Genomic DNA, 20497 nt, shown 5'->3' with positions numbered 1-20497 from the left:
TCCTCCACAGCGCCGCAGAGGAGGGTCTGGTTAGTTCACAAAGCATACCGGGATGGGAGAAAACTTGCTTTGGTTTATTGGCATTTCTTTAAACAATCACAATCATCTTGGAAGGTGCTAAGTGCCGGACGGAGCAACGGAGCCTCTGCAAAACAGCCTCGGGAAGGAACTTGTTTTGGTGGAACATATATACGTTCAAAAGTTGTTTTAGTCGTGCAACAGAAAACTCAGATTAGACAGATAGAATTAGCTAGTTGTCTGGATTTACCCTGCAGAGATCTGAGGAGCAGTTAACCATAGTCCTCATAAATCCCGGAAGTAGAAAGTCATGGATATAGACTACCATTGAATCAAAATAAAATTTTCCAATGTTACATAAGCATGTGACCCGTTTCAACTCCACCCCTCAAAGAATCGGAATCGAGAATAGATAAGAACTAGAATCAAAAGGAAGAATTGGAATCAGAATTGTTAAAATCACAATGATGCCCAACCCTAGTACTAGTACTCATATGATTATTTCATAATTATTTCTAGGGTGACAGCCACAGCCTCAAGTGTTGGTGCAGCAGGCATACCAGCCGGCGGCATCATTACCATCGCCATCATCCTGGAGGCCATCGGCCTGCCGACCAATGACCTGTCCCTTATGCTGGCTGTTGACTGGATTGTGTGAGTAAAGCCTGTGAACCCAATGACACTCATGTTAGAAAACACAGACAGCTGCGTCTGATCAAGTCTGCACACGTTGCCAACATTACAATGAGCGTAAATCGACCCCAACTGGCATGCCAACAGGGGGGAAATGAAGGGAAACAGTTTGAAAAAAATAAAAGTTGGTTGTATTTTCCCCAAGCAATATTGCCTTGGGGTAGTAGAGCAAACTCACACACACATCAGCAGGTTAAACAGAAAATACATAAATGCTTTACATCCGTTTCACAAGCCAGGTCCCAGGTGGTGCAAAGGTCTAGCTTTCAAAAGTCCCTCGATTTCTTTTTTGTTCTCATGATGTGGAACAAAAACTTCTGAGCTATGAAGATAACACACTCTGCCTTGTGCTATGTTGTTACGATTCCGTGTATTCACTGTTTAGTTTAGTTTAGTTCAGTTTATTTACACAAGGATGCATACATACTGTAGGATAGATTAAAAAAAAAGAAGCAATTTTTAGAGTAGAAGAGGCAAGAAACCTTAAAGGCTTATTCACCTTATACTAAACAAAAGGAAAAAAAACATAACACATATAAAATATATACATATTAAAAACATAAAGCAAGTAGAAAGACAAGGCAAACAGAAAAACAAGCCATAGTCAGACAATAAATACAATCAACAGAATTATCCCCACATAAGGTTTAAGATTAAATGAGAAACTTCTTTAACTGTGACCTAAGGCTGGCAATGAATTCCATAGCAGTGGGCCTCTATATCTGATTTTTAAAAATGGATGTCTTGATATATACGACAAATAGGCAAATGGAAATAATTTTTTTGCCTAGTTGTTGCTCTGTTACTGGCTGATAAGCATACCCAAATGGAATCTGTGGATTTCTTTAGTTTTCAGCAGTAATCCAGAATGAAAATCTGTGGAATTTAGCGGACTGTTTTTCTGCTTGTGGTGGAGATGTGTTGACATTCTGAGTTTTATTGTCATTTTTTAAAATTGGTTCAAAATCTGAAGACAATTCTGCAGAATTCAGCGTCCGCAGATAAGTAATGCTCTTTTCAGCCCTTTCTTTTAGTTGTCCTAATGAGAAAATGCTGTACATTTACCTCCAAAGAAGTCTTTGTGTTTAGCAGGCTTGGAGCGAGGAGGCAGCAGGAAGATTTTAAAGGTTTAATAAATTAAAACAGCTGCAAACAAAAGGTGTCCTAAAGCAGGCAGGTAAAAACTGGCAACCGAGATCCAAACAAAATTCAATACACTGAAAATGAAAAAGAGAAAGAAACCACAAGGAACAAAACTGCACAGGGAGCGCTGCAGGGAATGACTCAGGAAACGAGAACGATCAGACAACAGAAAAAGAAAGCACAGATACTAAATACACAAGGTAACGAGAGTAGTAACAAGAGACAGGTGACAAGTGGGCTGATGAACAGGTGAGACACATCAGGGCAGCGTATGGAGGAAATATTTATTCATAATTCAAATTTAAAGTCCAAAGAGAAAACGAAGCGAGATCAAATTAAAAATATTATTTTTTTAAATTTTCCATTTGGCTTTTCCATTTGGATTTAGCATTGGCTTTTCCATTTGGATTTAATATTTGGCTTTTCAATTTCAATTTCACATTGGATTTCCATTTGGATTTAATATTTGGCTTTTCAATTTCAGTTTAACATTGGCTTTTAATTTGGATTTAATATTTGGCTTTTCAATTTCAATTTAACATTGGATTTTCATTTGGATTTAATATTTGGCTTTTGAATTTCCATTGGCTTTTCATTTGGACTTGACACATGTCAATGTAAATGAGGAGGCGTGGCCCAAAGGCTGGTGGGAGGGTCTGAAACGAAAGGGGTGCAGAGGCACCTGATGAACAGCAGGGGGAGCTGACTGCTTGGGAGCACACTGTTGAGCATCTGTCTGCAGCTTCGCCACCAGGCTGTGAACGACATGAATGAACGACATTTCATGCAACAGTGAAGTTTTCATGTAGTTACTATAATTGGGCCCGTGTTAATGAGGACTAGATTAGGACTGTATTTAAAGCTGATTCTGGTTTCCAACTTCACCCCAGGTGTGTCTGTTTAAAACACGGACGGAGACAACTTCTCTCTTTTGATGTTTTATTTAATTAAGCAACAGTACAAACATGGGTGTGGGTAGCTCTGCTATATGTTTTTGTGTGTTGTCAGATCCCGAGGACACACACACACACACACACACAATCTCAACCGGGTAGTCATCGTCCGAACTGCGACCCGTCCTTTTTCTTTCTCTCACTTTTTTCTCCGGGTGGTGCGCGCGGTGTGAGGTGCGTGTCCGCGCTATTCTCCAACATGTACTCACAACAATCACTCCTGATTGACGGCCTTTTGTACAGCCCGTGTAGGCTACTTTTTCGTTCATTTGATTTCCGATTTTGAAACGATATCCAAATTTGATATCCAAACTTCACTGTTGTTGCATGAAATGTCGTTTGTGTTTAGCCTAGATCATCAGTTTCTATCATGTGAAATAAGAGGCCAAGCCAGCCTGGTGGCGACGCTGCAGACAGATGCTCAACAGTGTGCTCCCCAGCAGTCAGCTCCCCCTGCTGTTCATAAGGTGCCTCTGCACCCCTTTCATTTCAGACCCTCCCACCAGCCTTTGGGCCACGCCTCCTCATTTACATTGACATGTGTCAAGTCTAAATGAAAAGCAAATGTTAAATGGAAATTCAAAAGCCAAATATTAAATCCAAATGAAAATCCAATGTTATATTGAAATTGAAAAGCCAAATATTAAATCCAAATGGAAAAGCCAAATTTTTAAATTTAATTTAAAATTTAAATTTTAAAAAAATAATATTTTTAATTTGATCTCGCTTCGTTTTCTCTTTGGACTTTCAATTTCTCTTTGGACTTTCAATTTGATTTATGAATAAATATTTCCTCCATATCAGCGCAGACAATCACAAAGGCAGGAAAACACACAAGGCAGGAAGTAAAACAAGACATGACAGAATAAACAACACTACAAAATAAAACAGGAATCTAAGGCATCAAAAACATACATGAGGATAAACCTAGAAACCAAAACCGGGGCCCGTTTCAGGAAGGAGGTTTAACAAACTCTGAGTCTAACCCTGAACTCTGAGTTGTCGGTTCCAGAACAGCTGATTTGAGTTGGTTCAATCAACTCAGATTAGATTCACTCAGAGTTAAGCACGTGCACCGCCACAATAAAAAGGCAGCATGAATGGAGCCATGATACTATGATTCACCATGGTAACAACCACAAACAAACTGGTCGACAGAAATACTCATGCGCACATACAGCGAGTTTGAACATGTATTTCGTTAAAAAAGAAACACAGTGAGAATTGGTGTGGGAGAAAATTGCTGCTAGAGTCAATCCATAAATTATAACATAGTGTATTAATTTCATATTTAATCACCTTTAATATTACTGGTGAAAACTGGAATGGTATTACACCTATAATTTCATTTAGATGCAATCCTGTGGGCGAAAAAGTAAACTACTACTAATCCCATTCTGAGGTTGCAGCATCATGTCATTAACAGAATTATAATTTATAATAATTTATTTCTTTCTAATGGCTCTCACTGGTGTGTGTCTAGGAACACTACAAAAATGTTTAAAAAATGTTTCAGAGCGAGTCACATTCTTCTGACGGCGCTTTGCTATACAGTGGCTTTACAAATATGCTCCGCATCACCAATGTTGTAAAGAAAATGCACCACAAAGAATGTGCTGGGATGTAGAGCATGTCCACGATGGGTGACGTTAATGATATGAGGACGGATAAGGTACCTAGCTACATATCTGATAGACTGGGAAGAAAAACGATACCGCTTAAATAGGTCGTTATCTGGAAATGAAAATGCATCTATAGTCGGGCCTCAATATCATCTCCCGACGTATGTTTAACTCTCTGCAAAGTAATACAACTTCTTCATCAGTGGGATCGTCGACAAAAGGAAATGCCATGTTTTGAGAAAGAAAACGTTTTATAGTCTGCCTAACATGGTTAATAAACCAACAGTTTATTCATGCAGATAACAAACTGCGCTAAAATGCGCCTGATACAGACTGAATGAATTAAGGAAATGAAAGAGGTAGGGCACTGAGAGAAACTTGAGGTTTATTGAAGAAAACCTGCTCCCAACCAGGTTAGGTTCACAGGCTCAGTTACCATAGTAACTGACTCTGAGGTTAAAGGTCCTATGACATGCTGCTTTTTGGATGCTTTTGTATAGGCCGTAGTGGTCCTCTAATACTGTATCTGAAGTCTCTTTCCTGAAATTCAGCCTTGGTGCAGAATTACAGCCACTAGAGCCAGTTCCACAATGAGCTTTCCTTAGTATGTGCCATTTCTGTGTCTGTAGCTTTAAATGCTATTGAGGAGAGAGGGGTGTAAGGTGGAGGGTGGGGGTGTGGCCTTGACCAACTGCCACTTTGCTTGTTTGCAAGCCATGATGTCTCTCTCTTTCTCATGGGCGGGCCAAATTCTCTGGGCGGGCAAAGCAGAGTAAGGGGAGGTAACCTTGCCCCTTATGACCTCATAAGGGGCAGATTCCAGATCGGCCCATCTGAGCTTTCATTTTCTTAAAAGGCAGAGCAGGATACCCAGGGCTCGGTTTACACCTATCGCCATTTCTAGCCACTGGGGGACCATAGGCAGGCTGGGGGAACCCATATTAATGTTAAAAAACCTCATAAAGTGACATTTTCATGCCATGGGACCTTTAAGTTACCTCTCTTTCTGAAACAGAAAACCCAGAGTTTCCCCCATCTCAGGGTTAACAAACTCAGAGTTTTCACTAAACCGGCTTTCTGAAACGGGCCCCAGAACACAGAATAAAAGAACCACGAACAGGGAATGAATTAACAAAATAAAACAGGAAAAACTACAACTGAACCCACAAGCCCTAACAGAAACGCAAAGATGATCCGTGGTAGTGGTTGTTTACCTAATGATTATAGCAGGTGAAAGATAACGTGAAAGGTAACTCATAAGTCCAGAACTAACTTTAACCATGTCATGTTTGCTAAAAAGTAGACCAATCTCAGCCGCCTGTCTCTTCTGTCCACTTTGCGTACAGGGATCGTACCACCACGGTAGTGAACGTGGAGGGCGATGCTCTGGGTGCTGGAATCCTCCACCACATCAACCAGAAGGAGATGAAGAAGCAGAAGGAGCAGCAGCAGCCGCAGGAGGAAGGGGAGCTGGCAGAGGTCCTGGTGGAGGTGGTGGCCAAAGTCCAGGCGGAGGAGGAGAACTCGCTGTACATCATTCACCAAACCAAAGCCATGCCTGAAGCCATTGAGTCCGTCCTGTGAACTAAGAGAGACTTTTTCTCTTGCCCCCTGACCTATCGATACTTCTGATGTTGCTGCTGACCAGGTCAGAATCCATTAAAAAAAAAAAAAAAAGAGGTCCCTGATGGTTTCACTTTTGAGGGAAAACAAAGTGCCATAGTAGCAGTCTGCATAGACCATTGAAAGTCTACAGTGTAGTGCGGCTGTTGTACTTTAAAAATTCAGTCACTTAGTCTCAATAACTGGGTTTTAAATGCAGATTAGAGTATGATGAATTTGAGAATGATTGATTTTTATAAACATTTCCTCAATCTAACATACATTTTTGTTATTTTCACTTGACTTGAGGTTGCCTACATTTGTTTGTATCTTTGGAAATTTTGATTGAGGCATTTTGTGATAAACAGTGACGGAAACACACTGTGTAAAATATCCCTAAAACATTCCCATACATGTTAATTTGTCTGACGTACTATGAGATTCTCATGGCCATAAGTTTTTACATTAGAGCATCATCAAGTGCATTTTTTTGTTTTTATCTTCAGACAGCAAATAGAACGACCAGCATTAACTATAGAACACTAACAACTTGCCAAATGCTGACAAGTCAACGTGTCTAATGTATGATTCATCATAACTGAATTACACGTTCAAAAAGCCTGTTCTGGTATGTATTTGCATTTTATTTGTTTAGTTCATTTGTTTTACATTTTTAGCTGAATAGTATTAGGTCCCAGTGTTAAAAATCTTGTTTGTCATAATTTAGAGAGAGGTTTACCAGATGTGCCCAGGCTTTTAGGTAATTGCTGACCATCAGCAGACGTCAAACATTAACCTTTCAAATGACAGGTAAAGAATTTGGCCTCATGCAATCTGTTTATCTAGTGACACACTGGCCCAGTATGGTAAAACATTTTGAACATTGGACCATTTCAAATAGTGTTTATGCATGCATTGCCATGATGGCCTGAAAACCCATTGAATACGTGCTACCCTGACACATCCTATTCATCCTTGAGTAAACAGAACATTGGGATTATTTACATAAACATGGGTCTCTAAATCTCTAATACCATGGAAAAAGACTTCACAAAAAGCCAACTGCAAACATGATAAGGTAGATCTTAATAACAAGTTAACCTGCCTTGCTTTCCCAGCTGATATCAGCATTTTCCAAGCACGCTCCTCTAATTTTGTATTGACAGCAGTTTATAGTTGCTCTACAATTTGTTCTTTGAGTCTGTGTGCTAATAATGGCTACATACTGAACACCCAGCCGTCTCAGCTAGCTAGCTAGCTCTCAAAAGTTGCAAAATGCATCAGCAGTTTTTGGATTAGGCGAGTTAGCTGTGCAAATGTCTGTGTTGGCATCTTTCTTATCCATTTGTTACAAAATCCTTTCTAACAATACATTAACAATATGATTTATTTATAAAAGTAGCTAGTAGATTTGTTGCTAATTGCTTTTGAGAAATACATTATTAAGGAGTCGAAAAAGAAGCTAGTTTGTTTTGGGCTTTGTTTGCTAGCTAATGCTATGGTAACATAAGTTAGCTATGATTAATGCTCAAATTTTTAGCTAATGTTTGCTTAGCTAATATATCAGGTGTTTAGGCTATGTCATGGTTAGCAAACCTGATATTCGAGTTAGCTAACAATTGTAAAAAACTAAACATATAGTATGAAAAGATTTAAGTATGAGCGAAAAGATCAGCTCCCAGGCAAAACAGAAAAGAAATGAACATCATATGTCCAGACCTGTTAAGGTAGAAAACTGCGTAAGCTATGTAAATGCAACATGGTTGAGAGTTATTTGAAGGCATCTTGATGAGCTCATGAGATCCTGTTAAACACATAATGGGACATAATTACAGTTAATCGAACATTAGTTTGCAAGTACTGTAAACACACTTATTTGACATCATGAAAACACTCCAGTCTCCCATTTATTGAAGAAAATATATTCAATGTATGGTTGTCAGTAAGGTCAGTAGTTTATGAGTAAGAAATCCCAGCCAATCCACAAGGAATTCACTCAAAAATCAAAGCTTCATCAAAGGATAACACACAAATACTGGACCAAAATGCATGATGAGTTCATATCATACATGTATACTGTGTCATGATTTTGCGAATCCATCCTTTGATTTTAGTGTTATTTCTTAGTGGCGTTTCAGAGGATTGCATCAAGATATAAGCCTGGAAGTTATATGATGTGTGTTAGTATCTGTATTTTAATCGTTAAAACTCATCACCTAACAAAGCTAAAGTGATCAGTTCATGTCACAGGCCCTGGCTTTTCACCAAAGCATTGACTATTTTTAATTCAGTCTGTGTGATAAATGATTCTTGCTGTTGTTGCTAAATCATTTTAAAGGGAACATTGGGCATTGACATTATTATGGCAATTTTTTAAAGTATAGATTTTCCTTGATCTAGGGATAAAACTGTAAGACTTGTACCATGCCATGGTTGATATCCATGCTGTATGGTATGGTTTGGCATGAAGAAAACTGCCAAATGTCTGATGGTTTAACAAAAAAAGTCTCCCTTTTAGGATGCAGGACTTGACTGACAGAATGAGCCTGTGCTGTCCTCTAGTGGTTTCAGGTATTAATGTAAAAGGAGTAAACAGGGTGATCTCAAAGCTCGGTTGAACCATTTTTGTTTCTGTCTGAAACACTTGAGATAATTCAGCTTGCTTTGTTGAATGATAACTGGTAGTATTACCTATTTATTTAAACATGCATAGGGAATAACTGGTGATGAGACTGCTCCGGGGCTGAGTCATGTGATGTTATACTGTTTTTTAAAGTGAAGACCACTAAGAGGTGAAGGAACATCATGTATGTGAACATATGCTTAATGCATGTTGCTGTGCCTTAATGTCTGAGATGCTCATTATGACGTAGTGGTGGTGCTGCTGCTTTTTGTTTTGGGATCCTGGTGTGTATGTTGTAAGAAGAAGAAGTAAACTAGTATGTTTGAACATTTCTTACACATCATTTGAGATTTAACAGATGCCTTTTTCTAAGCTAACAACTGCTCTGTTAACGTAAAGCTTTATGACTAGATTTTGTTGAGTATATCTGGTACAATCACATGTAATTACATTACATACGTACTATATATATATATTTATTAATTTATTGTAATTGTTTTAGCTGTTTTGTTTTATTTGTACTTACCTCATTTTAACACTTTCTCATTGTAAATTTTTGTATTATAACAATGAAAAAAAATGACATGTAATAACATTTTTAATGAACTCTCGTGCCAGTGTTTCTGATAACCTGTTAGAAATATACTGTACTTTAATTTCAGTTTTTTTGTTGAGGAATAGCTGCTACCTTGCCTGTGCCATGTCAATGTCTAACACTGTCCAGCTGTCTCTTTGTTGTTGGTCCTGCTGTCTGTCAACATTAAAGGTGATAGTACATTTTTCATGCAACCCAAATGAAAAGGCTACTGTTTTTGTACTACTTATTATTAGGTCATATTATTATTCAGAGGATTACAAAGGAGGTCTATGTCAACACAAGCGTGTCTGATTGCATGATGCTGAATGAAAGAGACCCTATAAAAGCTTTTTGTAGAACCAGGCCCATTACACAGGAATAATTGATGCTATTTTAAGGGCTAATCTTTTTTTTTTTCCTGACCATCACACATAAGTGTGGGGTTGATAAGATTGTTGGTCAGTACTTTCAGTATGACTCAGTAAAATGTACTGTGTATGTTTCTGGTTTGAGGAAATGTCACAATTTCTGCCAAACTTTACCAGAGCAGGGCAGTATATCAATATTATATCGATATCGTAATATGAGACAAAATATTGTCTTAGATTTTGGATATCGTAATATCCTCATATGACATAAGTGTTGTCTTTTCCTGGTTTTACAGGCTGCATTACAGTAAAGTAATGTCATTTGCTGAATTTACCAGACTGTTCTAGCTGTTCAGAAGTTGACTGATTGTAATGCAGGTCATATACATAAAATCATCCTAGGCCAGCCGAAGTTAGTTCATAAAAGCATAAAGAAACACCTATTTACAATTTGGACCTCCATGTTGGCGAAACAGAGAGGATAAAACCAGAAGAAAATGTGAGGGAAAGCTGAGGTTGCTGGATAACTAATGTACTGTAAGGTCTTGTTGACCTGCAAAGATACCACAAATACATTCAAGACCTCAACACAAGTGTGTCATGAGGACTTTCTAGTTGGTTGGTTGGTTGCCTGGCCTAGCTCTCTGTCCCTGTCTCCAGCCCCTGCTCACTTTCTTGCCAGTCTATGTCACATGACATCCCCTCCCACCTACACACCTGTTCCCACTTTCCTCAACAGAACTGTAGTTTATAACCAGCCTTTTTCCACACATTCTTTGCCAGATAAAGTTTCAAAGTTGCCTTATTCCTCTTGCTTTTACTCTCTAGCATCTGTAATATGTCTATTATCTGAATTTCTGGCGGCACCGGAGCAATCCTGGAAGTGGAACGTCATGGATATAGACTATTCTTACCCTAACCCTAACCAATCCCCACTCCTCATGCCTAAACCTAACCACGTCAACACATCTAGCGGATCCAACCTAGCATTTACCATTTTCTCCAACATGGAGGTCCAAAGTGTTACTTTATGCTTTTATGAGCAGTGTTGGGGAAGTTACTTTTAAAAAGTAGTGTTTGCTCGTTACTCGTTACTTCTTAAAAAAAGTAATCCGTTACTTTACTTAGTTACCCCCTATGGAAAGTAACTTTTTACTTTACTTGTTACTTTTACGTTACTTTTAAAAGCAGGGGTCTCTGGCAGAGACTGAAGTTAATTATACAAAAACTATCTTTGACCATATAAGCCAATCTCTGGTTTATCAGTGAAGTGTCTGAACTACACTGCAGGCTGGATTCTCTACTCACAGAGTGACGGCTGATTCATTATGAACGAGTCCAGCGCGGGTTGAATGCACATCAGCAGGTCATCGACGTTACACGGTGTTAGTGTATACTATGCAATGTCTGTATGGACTTGTACCGGTCGCGCAACCACAATGGTCCGTGCATTGTCGTAGACACATGCAGCCTCTTTTCTGGAAATCCTTGCGTGTCCGTGCAAACGACACAAGTCCACAGCGGTCTGCTGCGTGTATGTATGAGGCCATCTCCACCGCATCCATCTGTGAGATTATCAGCTTTGTGTCTGCCTGGCTCCGAGCGCCGTCTAGCAAAAAGCCACGAAGCTTAAAATGCTCTCAAAAGTTAGCTTTGGCTGCTTCTTGCTTGCCATGATTACTCTGCTACCAGCCTCTGTCACGTCCCGTGTGGAGCTTGTGAGTGTGCAGCTGAGAAGGCAGCTGTCGCTGTCAAATCTGTCCCTGGGAAAAGTAACGTTGCGCCGAATTGAAAAAGGAACTACGTTTCGTTACCAAATTTTCAGTAGTAGCGCGTTACACTACTTTTTACCCGAAAAAGTAGTTACGTTACTGTAACGCGTTACACCCAACACTGTTTATGAGCTAACCTCTGCTGGCCGAGGATGTTTTTATTAACCCACAATTAAAATCAGTCAAATTCAGATTTTATAAACTGTTTTTATCATCATGACAATGATGACACTGATACTGATAATAATAATCATAATAGTAGTAGTTACAATGTAAGATTTTCCATTGACAGCAGTGAGTTGCCCAATGAGCTAGTGGAAGTTTTGCATAAATATTGACATTTTGAGAAGTCAGAAACATCACAACAGATCGCTGAGTCATACTGAAAGTACTGACCAACAATCTTATCAAACCCACACTTATGTGTGATGCTCAGAAAAAAATGATTAGCCCTTAAAATCCCATCAATTATTCCTGTGTAATGGGCCTGGTTCTACAAAAAGCTTTTATAGGGTCTCTTTCATTCAGCATCATGCAATCAGACACGCTTGTGTTGACATAGACCTCCTTTGTAATCCTCTGAATAATAATATGGCCTAATAATAAGTAGTACAAAAACAGTAGCCTTTTCATTTGAGTTGCATGAAAAATGTACTGTATCACCTTCAATGTTGACTGACAGCAGGACCAACAGCAAAGAGACAGCTGGACAGTTAGACATTGACATGTCACAACCTTGGTTAATCTGAGGCCCCATTACCTTTGGTGAAACCCCTGACTGTTCCTCTAGCGCCATCATATGGTTGACTTTTGTGGTTAAGGATGACACCTCTCAACAACATGGATGGATTACCATGCATGCACTTTGGTACAGCCTTTAATGACCATTGTTTCCTGTTTGTGCTGCCTGCTCCATCATCACCATTTCATTCTGTGATATTCTCAGCTGACCACATGATCACTCACATATGACAGAGACACTGCAAACCGTTTGAAAACACTGATGGTGGGCGCCTGGGTAGCTTACCTGGTAGAGCGGGCGCCCATATATAGAGGTTTACTCCTCGACGCAGCGGCCGCATGTTCAACTCTGACCTGTCATTCCCCCTCTCTCTCCCCTTTCAAGTCTAAGCTGTCCTACACAAATAAAGGCCTAAAGTGCCCCCAAAAAATACACTGATGGTCACAGTGGTCACACTTTGTTTGGAAAGCCTAACCCAGGGGTAGCAACCTTTTTAGTATTAAGTAGTTAAAATGTTCTTGTTGATCAGCGTGCCATATTAGCAATGAGCCTGCCATCATCTACCGAGCCCACTCAGGCAGTGTTTTTATTTTCCTTCACATTGCATTCTGTGAAGAAGGCAATGAGTGCTAGTCACACAGTGTGGTGGAAGTGGATGTGCAGACCAACCACATCAGCACAAAAGACCAGCATCCCTTCAATCTGCTGAAAGGTGATGGCTTAACAACAGACCAACAACAGACAATGGACTCACTGTTACAGCAATGGAGAGATGTCTTTGCAGCAAGTGATGAGGACCTTTGCCAGACCAGTGCAGTCCTCCACCCAATCCCTACAGGCTCTGCACCACCCAGCAGGGAGTGCTACAGGCCAGTTCCACCAAGCATCTACCCTGAATTGAAGTGACTTCTGCAATAATAATCATCCAGCATGTTCATAAAGGAAAGCTCCAGCACCAATTGTCCTTGTGACAATGCCTCTGTAACACGCCTGCAACATTTCAACGCCTGATGCAGCGGTGCCTGGGCGGGCAGGTCCACAAGTCTCTCCTGATCTACTTGGATGATGTTGTGGTATACTCCCCGGACTTCGACACCCACATCAATTACCTGGAGCAGGTTTTTGAGAAGCTGGCAGTCCATGGTTTAAAGTTGCAGCCCCATAAATTCAGCCTGTTCCAGAGGAAAGTCAACTACCTTGGCCATGTCATCTCCAGTGATGGAATATCCACAGATCCCGAAAAGACAGTTGTTGTTGAGAACTGTCCCATCCCATGTGGGGTACTACTGAAGGTTTGTTAAAGGTTTTTCTAAAATAGCAGCACCCCTGAATGTTCTCCTAGTAGGTACTGCTAATATGCGGAAAGGAAATGCTGCCATCGACTGGACCCCAGACTGCTAGATGGCATTTATTCTCTGAAGACTGCTCTGGTGAGTTCCCCAATCTTGGCGTACGCAGACTTCTCAAAACCCCTTCCATCTTTACACTGATGCCAGCCTAGGAGGCTTGGGGGCTGTGTTGGCACAGCTACAGGATGGCAGAGAGAGAGGTGTGGCTTACGCCAGCAGGAGCCTTAACCCCACTGAGAGGAACGACCAAAACTACAGTTCTTTCAAACTGGAGTTTTTGGCACTTAAATGGGCTGTCACTTAAAAGACTATTTGTGGGGCAATAAATTCCTGGCCTTGAAGGATAATAACCCTCTGGTCCACCTGAACACAGCACACTTGGGGGCCACAGAACAGTGGTGGGCAGCACAGCTGGCAAATTTTGACTTTGACCTTAAGTATCACCCTGATGCTTCCAATCTTAATGCTGATGTTTTGTCCAGGTTACCACAGGAAACAGGATCCGACCGACAGGCCCAAGTGGAAACAGCAGTGGTGGAGTTAGAGGCCAGCACAGAAGCCGAAGACCGCTGGAAGGACTGGCAGGAGTGGGACCAAACAGTGGCCCAAATGAAGGGGTGGGTGGTTGGAAATTGTTGTTGTGCGAGGAGAGGAAAGCGTGCCTGGCTGCAACAAAACGCCTCTTAAGGGAATGGAGTCAACTACACATCCAGGAAGGTGTGTTAAAGCGGAGGGCCCAAGAGCGTCATAAGGGTTGAGCGTCTCCCAAATCGTGGTTCCCACAGACAAGACAAGAGTTGTGGGAAAAGTAGCACAATGCCTCAGGCCACATGGGCATGGCGAAGATCGAGGCCTTGCTGAGAAAAACCTTCTACTGGCCCGGGATGGGTGCTGACTTGCAATAATGGCATCCAAATGTGCAATCTGCACTCACCAGAAAAGAGGACACAGAAGACTAAGTCCAGAAGACTAAGTGCGGTGGCCAGATCACTTGCCAACTGCAGATGTATAACAACACCCCCCATGAGACCATTGGACTGACCCCACACTTTGTCATGTTCGGCCAACACGCCTGTCTGCCAGTGGAAACAGCTGTTGGTGCGCCACCAATGACCCAAAGACAAGACTTAAAAGGTTGGGTTCACCAACAAAACCAGACCCTACCGAGAGTGTACAGACAGGTGGCAGTAAAAACCAGAGAATGCGGGAAGGCCAGGTATGATCAGAAAACAAAAAAACTTCCCTTGTTGCACGGAGAGCGAGTGCTCTTGTGCAACTTCCGCCGCAGAGAACAAGGCAAGTCGGCACCTCACTGGCAACCCCAACTCTATGTGGTTCTTGATCAGCTATGCCCAGGCCTGCCAGTTTTCCAGATAAAGCCTGAAGGAAAAGAAGGCCCTATCAGGACAATCTATCGGAATCACCTACAACCTTGCCTTTTCAACCCCCCTGAAGCCCCAATTTTTTTAATGCCTTACATCCTAGGACTTTGTTGTTACCTCTGACCTTTGTGCCCACAGCATTTGCCCCTCCTGCAGTTTCAGTGTTCAATGACCCAGTAGCCCCTATTATGAGACCTGAGCCAAGAGCGACAGATCACCCTGCGTAGGTCCCAGAGACAAAATAGGGGTAGTCCTCCAGACAGGTATGGACACCAAGACTTTGTCATATAATGTAAAACAAGTGGAGCAGTGTGATTGATGGTTAACCTTACCGTATTTTGTGAATTTGTATTGATTGCGGTGATTTTGCTACAACTTTTATATTGACTTGTTATTTCTTGAGGATTAGTTAAACTAACGTTAGGCAATTTGAGGCAGTTTGAGAGCAAAAGTAAGAGGCTAGATCTTTGAAGAATCTGTGCCTCTTGTAAACAATATTGTGTTCTTGTTAGCAATTTAACCATAAACACATCTGCTGATTCTGAAAAGTGTGGGGGGGGGGGGGACATGTCCCCCTTGTCCGAAGTGGAAATTATGCCCTAGGGTATCTCTATGTGTTTTTACGAAAGGCTAAGTAGAGGCTAACTTAGTTAACACAAGCTTAGCTCCATACGGGGACATGTCGCGAGACGAGCGGGGTGAAGTTATTTTGACATTCATCGCTTTATGCGGATGTTACCCTCAATAGCTCTGTGTCAATGCTTCGATTTCTCCCAGTTTTAGGGTATGTTGGAGCATTGACACGGAGCTATTGAAGGTAACATTCGCAAAACCCGACGAATATGAAACATAAAACTAAAAGTATCCAATTCTTTTTTTATCCATTACCTTATTAGCCTGGGTGGGTGGGGAGAAAGCTATGCCATAATCAGAAATATTATAAATATATATATAGGCAATATAAAAGTAACAAATGTGTACAAAAGTTAGGCTGCAGTTACAAAATGCAGCACGTGTCATGCGCGGAGTCTCCTCCTCTCGCACGCATCACACCGGGCCTGCTGTGCTGTATTGTGTATCTTAAGTGCAACATGGAGCTTCAAGATGTAAAGAAAAAAAGAAAAACAGGAAAATTAACTTTGAGCAAGTGTGGAGGAAAGTCAGAGGTATGGAACCAGTTCAAACAAGTCGTGGGCAGTGACAACATATGTGTTGGCTTTGTCGAGTGCATTAAGTGCAGCATGCTGCTCGCCTCTGACAGCAAAAAAACGGGGACTTCGACAATGAACAGACACATGAAGCAGGCTTGTCTTGGAAAAGATGATAGTCAGCCTCCAATGTCCTCTTTTGTTACTTCTCAAAGCACACCTCTGGCAAGGGCTTCCAGGGGCTAGCTCAAGAATTGATCAATGTTGGTGCTACTTATGATCGTGTATCGGCCCAGTCCATCCTGCCTCACCATAGCACCTTTTCCAAGGCTTGCCTAGAAAAGGCCAATGAGAGGAGGGAAGTTCTGGCACAGACGCTCAAAGATGCTCTGAAGAATGGAGATGTAGGGATGAGCACAGATATGTGGACTGACGACTACAAAAAGCTAAGTTACATCACAGTAACGTGCCATTATATCACCGACGACTATACATTAGTTGGTAAAAGAGAGAGACCATATCTGCTGCTAAAGGACCGGTGAGATATGTGAAACTGGCCTGGCTGCGCAATTATCGAAGACAGTGCTCCAGATGGGGGAGACACGATTTAGCACAGTTTACCTCACACTCAAGTCAGTTCAGGACATATACCCGGAGCTACGAGAGAAGCTGGAGACCCGCGGTGAGCTTGAGCGCATCGAAAATATTGCACCCGATTCATTGAGCTTTCTGATAACCTTTTTGGAGCCATTCTATAATGCTCAGAGAGAGTTGGAGGGCAACAAATATACAACCATAAACCTGGTCTGCCTCTGGCTTGAGAGACTGAAGAGACATTGCCAGCCCTCTCCCACCGACTCTCCGCAGCAAGCCTTTGTGCGCCAGAGACATGCTCATATTAGTTCATAATACAAAAAATCCAGGTGAACATGCTGCACAAAGTTGCTGTTTTCCTCTGGTCCAAATTCAACAAATTGAGGATGATGTCTCCTGAAGAGATATCTGAAGTACATGCCCACGTTCGCAACCTACTCTTGTCTGTGGAGGAAGATGCTGCAGCGGCTGTGAGCAGTACTGGCTTCACACCACCACCGGCAGCCAGGCCCAGGAGAGACTCCGACTTTGCTGAGTGGGAGAACCAAGACGTTGATAACGAACCAGATGAACCAGAATTTGTATGTCCATTTTTTTTTATATTGGAGTGTAATCATTGTACCCTGCATCATAACAGGCATATTTGTTGTGTTTTCAAATTATTCTATTTATACTAACTTGCTTACGTATATGCCTATAAGAGTTGGCCATTCAAAGTTTATTGCTGTTCATTTTGTATGTTTTAGATCATTGCTAAAAATCTAGTTTTTTAGGGACATGAAGCAGCGTTTTTGCAGTGCGTTTTATAATAGGCTTAAAACATTAACAGCTATTTATTTTGTTTAAAAATATTCTATATTCTAAAACCTTGTTAAATTATATTAGAGTTCATTCTTGTTCATTTTCTGTGTTCATCATTGTTCTTTTTTTTTACGTTTCTTCATTTGGATCCATTTGTGATCCGTCCATTTTGAATAAACAAACAGCGCAGTTTACATGCTTCGTCCTTGTTGCATTATTCATTAAGATAATTCTAAACAGATTCCTGCAATTCGAGAACGTCAGTTGTAACAGCCCACGTATTAAAAAAGTGTTTGGTTTAAATCAGGCTCGGGCTTGTAATTACAGTTAATGTGTCGGGCCGGGCCGGGCTCGGACGCAACGTGCTCAGGCTTGGGTAGGGTTGGGCTTGATTTTTTGGGCCGATCTAAGTTCTATGTATAAGGGACAAAGAATTGTTTTAAGTGTAAAAACTACTGAAAACTGGCTACTGAAACATTGGCCCGCTGTAGGGTGTCTGGTAAAAACTTGAACCAGAGACTTTGAGATCCAGGAAGATTTATTTACAACTTGAACATGAAGTTAACTATGAAGTTGTATTTGACATTACATGTGAAGTTGGATGTGGTTCTGAAATATATGCAAATAATAAAGAATGCACATTAAAACATTAACTATTAAGTATCTGCCTTACTATGAACATTATTTATTAAAACTAAATGTTATACCACCAGCATATAACAAGAAACAATACTAAGAATTACATTAATTTCTCTATAGTAACTAACATAAATGAAATGTAACATATTGCTTATCAACCCAGACTGAGAATAAGCCACATCTATTACAGCACACATATACATTACGGAGCAAACAGTGTAATATACCTTAAATAGCTAAGCACGTGGCTCCACAGCGCTAGTCCGTTTACTGGCGATTGCACGTTGTCGCTAGCGATTACTTGAACACAAGCTGAATATGAACACGTGGCTGCACGAGTAATATTAAACAATCTGCACATCTATCAGCTATGCAATAAGAAACACAGCAACAGCAATATTATCAAGGCGATAATATCTCTCACTCCAAATAAATGTCACGTCGTAACACTAAACAGTATACTTAACTTATCCACGTTGTAGCAGAACACTAGCCTGACAAGTCAGACCTACATCAAGATGTTGGGTCTGGGAACTCACCATTGGCAGGGCTCAATCCGAGGGGCGGGATAAACGGTTGTCTTTCAAATTCCCTCTGCGCTACAACCAACCAGAGCAACGCTAGTTGATCGATTAAACTTTTGCCGTATCTGGTTTGCAAAATTTTCGAACACATCTTCCTTTTTTAAGAATGACTTCAGTGCCGTTCTTTGTTCTTTTCTCAAAGAAAAGCTTAACTCCGCGTTCTGGACTACACACATCTTCAACAAGTCCGAAAACGGGAAAGGAATGATAACGAAAAAGTCTGTTTACAGCTGCTGCGTTCTGTCTCATTCTCCTGTCTGAGCGCGAGTGATTGACAGGAGATCACAGCGTTGACTCTCGTCACTGACACATTAAGCAATAAATGAATGGGTTTAATATTTTTAGCAAGCAGTAGTTTGTAGAAAGTTCGATCTACAACTGGAACCTTAGATAGGGTATTATTCATATTAAGGTACTTGGGATCAAGTGTATCACCACTTTATGGAAAGGAGTAAAAACTGCACATTTCCATACAAATGGTAACTCACATGTAGATATGGCATCTGTCCACCAGGTGTCAGAGTTTCCCTCTTTTGGTTATAGTAAGCTTGTAAGGGCTGACGTGTGAAGGTAAAACCCATTTGGAGAATGTTGGCACACAGGTAGATATTTCAAATATATATATATTAAATATATGTATATATGTAAGGGTACAAGCGGCCGAAAAAATGGGTTTCCTCAGGAGGGTAGCTGGCGTCTCCCTTAGAGATAGGGTGAGAAGCTCAGTTATCCGTGAGGAGCTCGGAGTAGAGCCGCTGCTCCTTTGCGTCGAAAGGAGCCAGTTGAGGTGGTTCGGGCATCTGGTAAGGATGCCCCCTGGGCGCCTCCCTAGGGAGGTGTTCCAGGCACGTCCAGCTGGGAGGAGGCCTCGGGGGAGACCCAGGACTAGGTGGAGGGATTATATCTCTAACCTGGCCTGGGAACGCCTCGGGATCCCCCAGTCGGAGCTGGTTAATGTGGCCCGGGAAAGGGAAGTTTGGGGTCCCCTGCTGGAGCTGCTACCCCCGCGACCCGACCCCGGATAAGCGGATGAAGATGGATGGATGGATGGATGTATATATTAAATATTTCAGCAGAGGGTCACAGAGGGCGCCACCACGGTAGAAAAAGCTAGGCAAGAGCCTCATTAATGCAGCATCTAAACTCCCAACCTGATTAAAACTCAGATTTAGCTCCAACTCTGACTTCCTGTCAGAAATGGCCTGACCTATGGTGTAATAACATCCACCTGTGAACTGTAGGTTTTTCATTTATGCTTGAAAAATTGATTGAAATTATTTGGTTTTGGGGATTCAAACTTGCTGTACACACAATAATTAACAAAAACATTAATTTGGACACTGAATCTTTTTGCCATATCGTTGGCTCACCTGTGTTGTCTGTTTCATTATTATTTAGTTAGGCTAATCTTTTTTGCTAATGTTGTTTTTGTGCATGTCTACCAAAAATGTATGTCTATGCTATTGTGCTTTGTTTGTTATACAGTATGACAGTTCAGCTTGACAGTTTTAGCATTAGTAGAAGACATTTTTATTGTATTGGGCCAAATCTGTATGTATTATTATATAGCTTAATCCTTATATTTTTAGGGTGAGCTCTTACCACAGTCTAGAGACAGCAGATGTAAAATAGCCTCTAGGCTAATTCTGGCATATTTTTCATTTATTCATGTATTTTTTAGTTTACATTGTTCCTGCTAAATAAACCTGAAAAAATAAATGCCAAGCTTACTGTTATTACTGAGTGGCAGATCGTTTTTGGGTGACAAACTGCTGTTTCACATCCAGTCACATCCCTTAAAGAAAGTCGGGTCTACTTTCTGGTTTACTGATCTCATTAAATTGTAATTCAGTTTATTCAGGAGGTGTACTTGAACTCAAAGTCTGA

The 20497-nt window shown here is 41.1% G+C and overlaps 1 protein-coding gene across 1 annotated transcript in view; it reads left to right on the top strand.

Moving 5' to 3' along the window:
• slc1a4 (solute carrier family 1 member 4) overlaps nucleotides 1-9425 on the top strand; it is a 32440-nt gene extending 23015 nt beyond the window's left edge. The window contains exons 7-8 of the mRNA XM_078273751.1: nucleotides 538-672; nucleotides 5776-9425. Coding sequence (XP_078129877.1) covers nucleotides 538-672; nucleotides 5776-6013 — 373 coding nt within the window. The 3' untranslated portion in view covers nucleotides 6014-9425. The remainder of the gene's footprint in view (nucleotides 1-537; nucleotides 673-5775) is intronic.
• Nucleotides 9426-20497: the final 11072 nt, after the last annotated feature.

This window comes from Sander vitreus, chromosome 17, assembly GCF_031162955.1.
Source record: "Sander vitreus isolate 19-12246 chromosome 17, sanVit1, whole genome shotgun sequence".
NCBI lineage: Eukaryota > Metazoa > Chordata > Actinopteri > Perciformes > Percidae > Sander > Sander vitreus.
The sequence above is the reverse complement of the archived record's forward strand: the minus strand, read 5'-3'. Positions and strand labels throughout refer to the sequence as shown.